The 11,253-nt window shown below is 42.6% G+C and overlaps 1 protein-coding gene across 1 annotated transcript in view; it reads left to right on the top strand.

The window, feature by feature from the left end:
• LOC309687498 (protocadherin-16-like) overlaps positions 1 to 11,253 on the top strand; it is a 76,970-nt gene that overhangs the window by 62,394 nt on the left and 3,323 nt on the right. The window contains exons 8-21 of the mRNA XM_082502515.1: positions 61 to 157; positions 336 to 493; positions 1,875 to 2,721; positions 5,423 to 5,662; positions 6,187 to 6,312; positions 6,435 to 6,644; positions 6,732 to 7,598; positions 7,709 to 7,822; positions 7,924 to 8,135; positions 8,457 to 8,608; positions 9,180 to 9,310; positions 9,592 to 9,878; positions 9,984 to 10,125; positions 10,656 to 11,253. The exon at positions 10,656 to 11,253 is cut by the window's right edge and continues 3,323 nt beyond it. Of these exons, the coding sequence (XP_082358641.1) occupies positions 61 to 157; positions 336 to 493; positions 1,875 to 2,721; positions 5,423 to 5,662; positions 6,187 to 6,312; positions 6,435 to 6,644; positions 6,732 to 7,598; positions 7,709 to 7,822; positions 7,924 to 8,135; positions 8,457 to 8,608; positions 9,180 to 9,310; positions 9,592 to 9,878; positions 9,984 to 10,125; positions 10,656 to 11,253 (4,181 nt within the window). The remainder of the gene's footprint in view (positions 1 to 60; positions 158 to 335; positions 494 to 1,874; positions 2,722 to 5,422; positions 5,663 to 6,186; positions 6,313 to 6,434; positions 6,645 to 6,731; positions 7,599 to 7,708; positions 7,823 to 7,923; positions 8,136 to 8,456; positions 8,609 to 9,179; positions 9,311 to 9,591; positions 9,879 to 9,983; positions 10,126 to 10,655) is intronic.

An 11,253-nucleotide genomic window follows, 5' to 3' on the forward strand; every position in this document is an offset into this window, starting at 1 on the left:
GTTGTTTGGCAGAAAATAAATTGCTATCATAGAGTGCTGAAAATCTGGTTTAACCCTTAGGTGATGGAAGGTCAGCCTTCTGGGGTTGTACTGGGTACACTGCAAGCCAAAGACCCTGATGAAGGGGAGAATGGCACAATATTCTATTCTTTGTCAGGTACTTTATAGAGACGTTTAAAGAAATATATCTTCCTCCAGTCTTTATTAATTTTTTCATGCTTTTCTTCTTTTTTTGTATATTGTTGAAAGCGGATTCAATTTAATGTTTGTGTTTGTGTGTTCAGGCTTCCTATGCACTTCTCATCTCAAGTTCGGGTATGCTCTGTTTCTTCTAGGTCCCAGAGCTGAGCGCTTCTCTTTGAACACAAACACTGGCGAGTTGCGTTCGTCATCCCCTCTCAGCCACTCGGAACGGGCTGAGTACACTCTGACGGTGACAGCCACCGACAGAGGACTGCCCCCTCGCAGCACCTCCTGCTCCCTCACCATTCAGGTTAGACTGTGTTTTGGAACCACTGCGAGCACAAACACCCACTATATTCACCTATTTGATATCAAAGAATAGACTCGGGGCAGCGACGATCTGCATCCCTGGGCCCCTCGCACTAGTTGCAGACATATCAGCCTCACTTCTGACAAGGTCCCCTCCCATCCCCTCCCCTTTTCTTCCCCTGTGAATTTTCAAAAGGGAAATTTCTATCTGAAATGGAAAAGTGGATCTGAATCAAATACTCCCAGCTGGCTCGTGATGAGGGCCAGCTGTAGACGTCTATGATCAAGGTCATACTCAATGACTTCAACACTTTTTTAATACAGTAGCCCTTTTTGCAAGGAGCAGCAAGGCTATACACTCAACATAAAACACAGCATTAAAGGTAATTCGTGTTAATATTTAATATAGAACAGAAAAAAACACAATGGAAGAACTCTGGAAGGAAGATTTATAGGTTCCAGGAAAATTGAGCTCCTATATAAACAGCTCCAGTCAGCGCCAGCGCAATTTTTCCTCTTTTCCAATAACAAAAAATGGAAGTCATAATTGTTAGTTAATTGGATTAAACAGTGCAGTGTTGTTCTTGCCTTGTGACGTATTTGTGTAATTTCCTTTAATCATCTTTTCTGAATGATTATTTAATTCCGTCGATGATAGGATAGGCCTATTCCAATTTATTTTTGGAACACTTCTTTTCCATCTAATGTGGAACCAATTTACAGCTTGTCAGCAAGCACAGCATATTTTTTTGAGTGCCTACTTAGTGTGGGAATTGTGCTGTTGGATACACTGCTGAGTATCCAGACTGGCCAATCAGGTTACAAAACACGGTCAGTAATTTCGATTAAAATTTCATCAATAAAGCCAATCCGTGCTCATTTACCTTTCACAGCTGCTTTAATTTTCACACTACATGCATGTATCAAAGGGAAAAAACATGTTTTATTTAAACAATGTTTCAGAAGAGAAATAATAAGGTTGTAGTCTTTGAAGACACTCGGAAAAGAAGTGTAAAACTATATGCAGTACCGCAGTATTCCTCAGTACTAAATTCAAGCCCTTATAACACTTCCTTTTCTGATTGCAGCACTTTTATCATCTATTATATTTCTTGGCATCCAAACAGATGTCAGATTAATCTTAGCAGTCATGTTATTGAAGTCTATAAAAACCTTTTGTAAGTGGTTTCATTTATTCCCCGTGAACACATTCAGTGTGGAGAGGACGTCTGTTTCCACTTTGCCTAAAATCCATAAAATATTTTCGTTCTGTATTGAAAATTGCAAACTTAAGTTGCCACTGGGCATTTGAGTGAAGCATTAGATCTGCTGCCATGTTGCTGCGCCGTTAAATATAAATGCAATGTGTTGCTTTACTGCAGGTTATCAGCATTAACAGACCTGCTACCAAGAAGAATTCACTCTCCATAACTTTCAATTCGGTGGAGGAGGCCAAGCCCGGGTCTGTTATTGGCTCGGTCCGTCTCCATGATAGAGGAACCTTAGAGGACGACAAGGTGACCTACACAGTGGTGGGGGGTACGGACCGAGATGGCACATTCGTTGTGGATCGTCTGACTGGGGACGTTTACTTGGCTCGCCCTCTTGACTATGAACGAGACTCGCGCTACAATCTGCAAATTGAAGTGGATGACTTCTCCGAGGCCCCTCCGAGCAGCACTCTTGTCCACCTGGACATCGACATAGAGGACAGTAATGACCACACTCCTCAGTTCCCAGAGGACCCCATCACAATTGTCATCTCTGAGATCATGGATCCTGGCTCCTCTGTCTATACTTTCCAGGCCACAGATAAGGATGGCAGTGGGTCCAACAGCAAACTGGTGTATTCCATACTACAACAGTGGCCAAATACCCCAGGTCTATTAACCCTCGACCCATCAACTGGGGTTCTCTCCTTGGGCCAGAAGCTGGACTATGAGGTCACTCCAAACCTCATCCTGGTTGTAAAAGCAACAGATTCTGCTCCTGATGTCAGCCAGAGGCGCTGGGGTTCTGTCACGGCAAGGCTGTATGTGACCGATGAGAATGACAATCCACCAGTGTTCATATCGCCAACAGCTGTCAGTGTGATGGAGGATCAGCCAGTGGGCTTTGTAGTGCTGTATGTCATGGCCAGAGATGCAGACCAAGGGGAGAATGGTAGAGTGACCTACAGAATTCAATCAGGCAACACTGCAGGGACATTCAGTCTCAACCCTAGTACGGGTAAGTGCAGCCCGAAGCCAGGCTTTATTCTCTGTGTGCTTCATTCAAATTAGCTATGCTGTTTTTCATGCATAGCTAATTTACATCCTTTAGATCGGTTTTCTTGTCACAATCCTCAACAGAAAGGGCTTTTAACACCCAAAGGTCATTGTATACATGCAAATTCATTTTGATTTCACCTTGCAATTGCACAAAAACAGGAAAGGTCTTGACATACACGCTGTATTCACTACTTATTAGGGCTGTACTGTCGTATATTTGACATTAATCACTTTGTTGATGGGTGTGCAACTGAAGTTAAGGTGTAGAAAAATAAATGAACAGAACATTTTCTTGCTACTTTTTTGCGCTCAGTGACCAGTGATATGTCAGGATCACAGGGCTCCTGCCCTAAGGTGCCACTGCTGTCTCGCCATTATCTTTTTCAAAAATACCCCGAAAGGGAAAGCTGATTTTTTTTATATCTTCATAAGTTAGCTCTGGCGATGACTGTGAACTTTGCTTTCCACCCAGTGTTATCTGGGATAGCTACTGATCACAACTATGAGTTGTTATGATTAGAAGAATAGTCTACTTAAAAAATATTTAATTTAAGTGCAAATACAAACAGTTTGAAGATTATAATGAGTAAGATTTCAAATCTCTTATGCTGTTTACTTGTTTTCCTCATCTTTCTGCTTCTTTTTTCTACTTATCATTATACTAAAACTTTTGGCTTCAGTTTCTCAGGTCTCTCTTTGTATTCTCTGCCCTGCTAGGCTGTAGAACTAGAACTAAAGCACTACTGTGTCATGCAAATCTTTTGCTGAAGATGAAATATTTTCATCTTCAGCAAAAGACAAGCAAATCTGCATCAGGATCTCCTTCTAAATTTCACTTTGCATTGCATATATACTCACTACTCTACACGACTCCACACAAAATTCACCTAACCTTACTTTCTATAAACACACACAAACTGTTTTAATAATCTGCTTACTTCTAAGGTCAGCCCAATTCTTGCTTCACCTTTCATGACTTATTTCTCTCAGTTGGAGGCCAGACAGGCCAGCTTGCCAAATATTAAACGCACACATACACACACACAAGAATGTGCAAGTACACGTGCATACGCGCGCACACACAACAACCCATCATCTGTTATTGTGGATCTATTCCCATGAAAGACCAAAGAACCTCCTGCTCAGGCTTCTGGGAACCATTAGAGGAGGGATCAGTTACGCGTGTTTATGTGTACGCACGTGTGTATGTGTGTGCGTAGGCATGCACATATGTGTTTGTGTGCTTGCATTAGAGTATGTCACTTAGTCAGCGCTGACCTTGGGCCATTTGGTCCTGTGGGCTTTGTTGTGGTGTTTGAGACACGTGTCAACATTTGCTCCGCCCTCGCCTTCAAGTCGCCAACCAGGATGCCTCCTGGAGCAGTTTGGGGATGGAAACATTCAGCGTCTGTCATGCATGTCACTTCTGCTTCAGCCCAGTATGTGCACTCATCTTGAAGTGCTTTTCATGCACACTAGTTATTTGTTAGAATAGTGACAAGTTAATCCTTTGTGCACCTGGTTTGCTCCCGTTTTGGGGTCAGTGACCAAAGGTCTACGACAACTCTGCACAATCTGTTTTCATTACCTTGGCGTCACAGCTAACCACAATAGAGAGAACTATCGGGCGATTGTTATAAATCTGTAAAGTCACAGTGTGAGACACATTCTCATCACTCAGTGTCAGAATGGAGGTCATTAATTTTCCTTTCAAAAGAAGTAGGGAGAGTTTACTGGTGATATGGGGGACTGCTTCTCTGCAAAAGACAACACCATTCAGGGATTAACCCATCAAATTTTGATAAATGGCTTTGCCATATCAAATAAGAGAGATGTGTTTGTTGTCTGAGCAACCTCCGCTCGCACATGCACTGCAGTCCACAGCGTTGGCGCCACCAACCCCCACACATGCTTACAAAACATCCAAAATAAAAACTCTCCCCAGATCCCTCCATTTTTTTCCCCTTCCCATGTGTTATCGGTGACCAGGGATATAGTAGGATCACAGAGGAATCAAATTTAGGTGAAAAATTCCAGCCTGTAACTTATACCAGATTAAAAGCTTAGAGGCAAGTTATCTCAATCCTAGAAAGGCACAAAGTGAAAAACAAACACACACAAAAAAAGTTAAAAGGAAAACAGTCTTGGCCCTCTCTTTCTTTAACAGTTGCATTTGATTTTAAAGCATGAAATTGAAATTAAATCATTGCAAGTTCTACCCTCTTAGGGCAGGATAATGAAAAGGCTGGGGTGCCTCTAATTCCTACGGAGCACGGCAGGCCTGGCTGTTGCGTGTCTAGAGTGTGTGTTTACTGCTTCTTTCTCGATGGCTGTGGCATTCTCCAGTGGAAAATCTCGTAAACTGTGGCCAGACCGTTTGGGCTGTTACAGCAGTGGTGGTGGTAGCAGTCAGGTAGGCAGAGCTGTGTGTGTGTGGAGGAGATTAGCACTGATTTGGCCCTCACACGGCAAGTTTTCACACTTGATTTTTAAATAACTTGACTACAAACACAATCATGGCAAGCAGTGTTTTTTATTGCCTTTGATGACATGCTTTCATACCGTAATTGTCTAACTGTCTCTTTTAACCAGGCTATAATAAAGTACCCACGTAGAGGAAATCTCTCCTCATATTTCACCCTTCATTCATCTCCCTACAGGCTCTCTGTCTATTTTCAAACCTCTGGACCGCGAGGAGCAGGACATCTTTAACCTCACAGTAATCGCTGAGGATCACGGGATACCCCAACACTCGTCCATCCAGCTGCTGTGTGTGCATGTGATCGATGTTAATGATGAGGCGCCCTGGTTTGAGCAGAGCCAGTATGAAGTAGAGATCTCGGAGAACCAACCTCCAGGAACCAGTGTGCTGACAGTGTCTGCCACTGATCTGGACCAAGGTCTGATTCATAATGTGCAGGGATTTGATCTGTCATATTATATTTGTGCTGCTTTTAATTCTTCTTAGCCATCATTTGCTGACTATGTGTTCACATTAGAGACATTAACAGTTCTTTTTATTTGCATAAGGACTACATGAGGGGGGATTAGCATGCATTCTCCAAGAGTTAGTCAGAAGCACATAAAGTAGGAGGATTATAAACTTTCTCCTCAAAAGCAATTAGTGAAGTAAACAGGTGAGGTTGCCAGGCTGCTTTCTCGTAGCACGCGATCTGGCACACAGACGCCTGAGGGAGGGCTCTTGCTGCCAAATGCTTATACAGCAAGCCTCATGACAAACAAACAAATAAGTTTACAAGCTATTAGAAGAGAATTTGAAACATGTTGTAAATGCATTTTTTTCATTATTATCTACAAGTTATAGGATGGAACTCTCTGACCTTCACCGACATTCTTTGATTTTTAATTTATTTTTAAAGGCCATTTTTAATAGAATGCTGTGACTATATTTGTTTCTCTGTAGGAAGCAATGGCCAGGTGACATATGACGGTATCTCACAGGAGGGTTTCAGCATCAACCCAGTATCAGGTGTGATTATGATTACTAAGTCTCTGGACAGGGAGCTTCAGGAATACTACACTGTCACAGGTACTGTCATCTGATTGTTCTGCAGCCTTACAAAAAATGCCAGATCTGATACATAATAAAAATAATATTTAAATTATGAATTACTACAACAAATTATAGTGTGCTTTTTTATGTTCTGGCAGTGTCTGCAAAAGATGGAGGCCTTCCACCGAACTATGCTAAAGCAACTGTGAGGATCAAGGTGACTGACGTTAATGACAACGCCCCTGTCTTTGGACGTCTTTACTACAGCATAGAGGTGCCTGAAAACCTGGAAGCACTACCTCTATTCACCCTTCGAGCCACTGATCAGGATGCGGGAGACAACGGCAGGATAAACTACAAAATTACAGGTGAGAACTGCTTTTGATTTAATGTTTTAAATGATCGGTACATAGTTTCAAATGTTTACAAGCCATTTGCTATCGCTCTACTTGCAGCTGGAGATTCATCTGGAGACTTCCGCTTGGATGGCCAGTCAGGTGTCCTGTCCACCTCACGGCCCCTTGATCGGGAGAAGAGGCCTGGGTACAGTTTAACGGTGATAGCTCAGGACCAGGGCCACCCAGCACTTAGCAGCACTGCCACTGTAGAAGTGATAGTCCTGGACATCAATGATCACAGCCCCCAGTTTCAGAGCAGCAGCTACACAGCAGAAATTTTGGAAGATGTTCCCATTGGGTCACTCGTCCTGGAGGTGAAAGCCATTGATTTGGACCATGGCCCTAATAGCCAAGTGCTGTACTTTCTGAGCCATGGCTCCCAGAGCATGTTCATGATAGACCAAAACACAGGTCGCATTATCACAGCATCCCCCCTCGATAGAGAGAGAACAGCTTCTTACACTTTTGAGGTGTGTGCCACCGATTCTTCCCCCGCAAACCCACGTAACTCCACTGCTCAGGTGACGATCTATATTCAGGATGTGAACGACAATGCTCCGTTCTTCATTCAGGACCCACTTATTGTGAATGTCTCCGCCAGTAGTGTCTCTAATCGTCGAGTTTTGGCCACTATGAGAGCAGAGGACAAAGACTTTGGAGCTAATGGCTCTGTTTTTTATCGTTTTGCCAACTCTGTCAGGGGGTTCACCATTAACTCACTGACAGGAGAAATCCAGGCCACAGAGAAGCTGCAGACCATGACCCAAAGCCAACGGACTTTGATAGTTCAGGCCATGGACCAAGGGAACCCAGCACAATCTTCCCTGGGAGTGGTTATCATTTACATAAAGGAGCAGAGCTACAGTGGGATTCGCTTCTCTCGCACAGCAAGAGATGTCAGCCTGCAAGAGAACGCTGCTAAAGGTTGAAGTGATTTAAAATCTTTAACATTGTAATTCAAAGAGTGTAAATATACATTTGAAATAAGAAGTATAAATGAAATGTATCAACATAGTGTGTTTTGCATCTTCTAGGCACAGTAGTAACACAGGCTCAGGCCCAGTACCCAGATGGCTCCAAAAATGGGATCACCTACAGTATATTCAGTGGCAATAAATTGCAGTCTTTTGGAATAAACACAATTACTGGTAAGTGTTGGCAGTACGACGGTTGGTAAGATGGCAGTAAACATTACAAGGTTATATTTTTGAAATGTAGAAAGTGAGTCATTGATACTTTTGTGATTTAGGTGAAATATGGGTCCAGAAATCTGAAGGACTGGACTTTGAGGAGACCCCAAAACTCCGCCTTGTGGTGAAAGCTGAGACAGCATCCTCTAGCTCCTACATGGCTGTCAACTTAATCCTTCAGGATGTAAATGACAACTTGCCACGCTTCCAACTCCAGAACTATGTAGCCTACATTAGGGAGGCGCAAGGCTACGATTTTCCCATTATCCAGGTGCAGTAGCTTTTCCCCCAAATGTTTATTATGCTTGGCTGCTGTTTAAATGTGAAGCTGTAGAATAAAAACTCTCAAGCATCAGAAAACTGGATAGTTTCAGTGCTGCAAAGGATTGACTTTTCAATTTCATGTGATCTCAGTGTCCCAGAAGAATTTACTGTATAATCGCTTGTGCCATGAAGCCAGAACCATATAGCCCATTTTTATTAACTATTGACTTCCAAGTCCAATATTGCTCACTAGTTCGAGTTACACTAAAACAGCTGCTGCAAATGTTTCTATATTTACGTTTCCAAAATGGGGTGTTAATTCACTCAGGTGGCCGCAGACGACCGGGACCAGGGTCAAAATGGTCAGGTGACTTACTCTATCAGGTCATCATCCATGAGTGGCTTGTTTAAGATAGACCCACTGACTGGAAGCGTTACCACTGCAGCCATAATGGACAGGGAAATCTGGACCCAAACGAAGTGAGTCTTGCTTTTATTCTGTTTGTTTGTAACCACATGTTGGCATGAGTTTCCTGTCAGCTAATCCACATGCATATTTAGACTCTGTCACAGTTAGAATGTACACTTATTCTTGTCAACTTTTCCTTGTTTTTATAGTTTTGCTCATTTTATGTTCATATTTTGCTTTGAAAAATCCAAGGATTTAAAAACGAGTTGCACTGTTTCACCTGACTTTCATTTGGATTTTATATTGCTACTGCAAACTTGACTCAAATTTTGAAGTCCCACTCAGAAAATCCTTTCTGTTATAGAAAGAGAAAAGTAGATTTTGCATGTTTTTGCATCACAGCCTTTCAGTGTTATGAGAAAATCATGTATCCCTTGCAGATAATATTTTTAAACATATTGTTTTATTAATATTTAAAATGACTTTCAGGCGCTTTTGTGTATTGGAAAACACACACACAAAGAAAGAAAAACATCCAGACAAAAACAGGCTGTTCGATGTGGGCTTTGGGGACCAAGAATTGTGTAACAGGGTTCAGAAAGTTTAAAAGTTAAAAAGCTGACATTCATTTTGTCGCTCCAGGCTTGTTGTTACGGCAACAGACCGGGGAACCCCACGGCTCGCTGGCTCTGCCACCCTCACTGTGATCATCATTGACCTCAATGACAACAGTCCCATGATTCCCCTGCCTCAGAAGATTCGAGTGCCTGAGGGTAAGTCAGCTTCACAGTGGAAGTTAGCCCAGTGATCTTATCATAAAGCCTCACATCACACTCCCTGGCAGCTCGCTCAGCAGGGCTCAGTGAGAAAAGTCTGACCCTTTGATGAAACAAGCTATGGCCAAGTTCCTCCTCCGTTCATTTCCTGTCTATTAGTTCAAGGCTTTCCAGAACCGGATATTTCTTCATAAAGTTTTTTTTTTCTTTAAACCAAGACACTCTGTGTTTCATTTTAGCTGCACCTAAATATCTGCTCTTTGTCTTCACACATACAGATACTCTCATTGGCACAATAATCACCCAGGTAACGGGGAATGATGTGGACTCGGGGCCAGCCCTCTCCTACACGTTACACCTAGATGCAAGCAGCCAAGGCATGTTTGGAATTCATTGTTATGGAGGAGGAGTGTCGCTGACTGGACCACTAGACTACGAGGAAAGGACGTGGTACACTCTAACCGTTCGCACATCTGACTCTAAACATCAAAGCGAGGCCAACCTCACTGTGCTGGTGGATGATGTGAATGATAATTCTCCCACCTTTACCCAGGATTTGTATCAGGTACTGCATATTTCACTACATTTTAGATTATCGGAATATTTGTTAAAGTTTTCAATAATCTGTAATGGAGATAAATATATTTACATTTAATGTGTTTCTTATCAGGTGGCTGTATCAGAGCACCTCCCTGCAGGCAGCGCAGTCGTCACCGTAACAGCCACTGACCGTGACTCTGGGGACAATGGGAAAATTACTTACAGAGTCATGTCATCAACGAAAGGTGTCTTCTACATTGACCCAGTCAATGGTATGATTACTGTCTGCACTGCATTTATGGTTGTTTATAACTACACTCTAACCAGAGTTTAAGAGCCCCTTAATTATACTTCATTAAAAAAAATGCCATTCCCTAAAGCGCTCCTTGGATGCTCATTTGGGGTTTGGACATATTCGCAATGAGTATTGCAAAATATTTAATCATTTTCTTCATTATAAGTAATTGAAAACCAAATCGAATGTTATTTGCCTCAGATGTTTTGCTTGAGATAGCATCTAAAAATAAGTGCGTCATAAAAGAGGACTTTTTTTCTTTACACTAACTATACTTTCTCCTGTCCTCAAAACATTTCCATTTGCCTGAAATAATGTTCCCTCAAACAGTGTGTACCCAAATCTGCCACAGTGTTTACAAAATATAATTGTAATTTACTTTTTTAGTTAAGTCATTCATTACTGTGTAAGAGCTAACCAGCACTGATATGTAATATGATGGGTTGTGAAAGAAAGACCTAAAATTACGTTGGCCTTCTTATGATGGTACTCTCTGTTTCTTCGCAGGTACTCTATTTACTAAACAAAAGACTGAGTTTGACTTCGAGAATCCCTCCATTCTGGTGGTGATTGAGGCACGAGACCAGGGTACTCCATCCCTTTCAGCCATTGCCACTGTGCATGTTCAAGTGTCTGACATAAACGACAACGCCCCCATCTTCCATCAGTCAGAGTACAGAGCCACTGTGTCTGAAGACGGCCTTCCTGGATCAACTGTTCTGACATTAGAAGCTGTGGATGGAGACCTGTTACGGGATAACTGTGGTTTTGATTTTGCTATTGCCAGTGGCAACTCGGGTAATGCCTTCCAGATTGAGAGCAGCGTGCGCTTCTTGGAGGGGCGGGGCTTCCAGACAGTTGGGAGTCTAATCCTGGTAGAGAAGCTGGACTTTGAAGCGGTACCAAGTTATAACCTGACGGTTGTGGTGTCAGATCGTGGAATCCCTCAGCGTAGCTCCAGCGTTCCTATCATTATCAGTGTTACAGATGCCAATGACAACCCTCCAGTATTCAGCCGAACAGAGTACAGTGTGATTCTGAGTGAGGGTACGGCAGCAGGGACTGAGATCTTGCATTTATCCGCCACAGATCCAGATTCTGCTCC

This window comes from Aulonocara stuartgranti, assembly GCF_965226115.1.
Source record: "Aulonocara stuartgranti genome assembly, chromosome: 14".
NCBI classification, from domain to species: Eukaryota; Metazoa; Chordata; class Actinopteri; order Cichliformes; family Cichlidae; genus Aulonocara; species Aulonocara stuartgranti.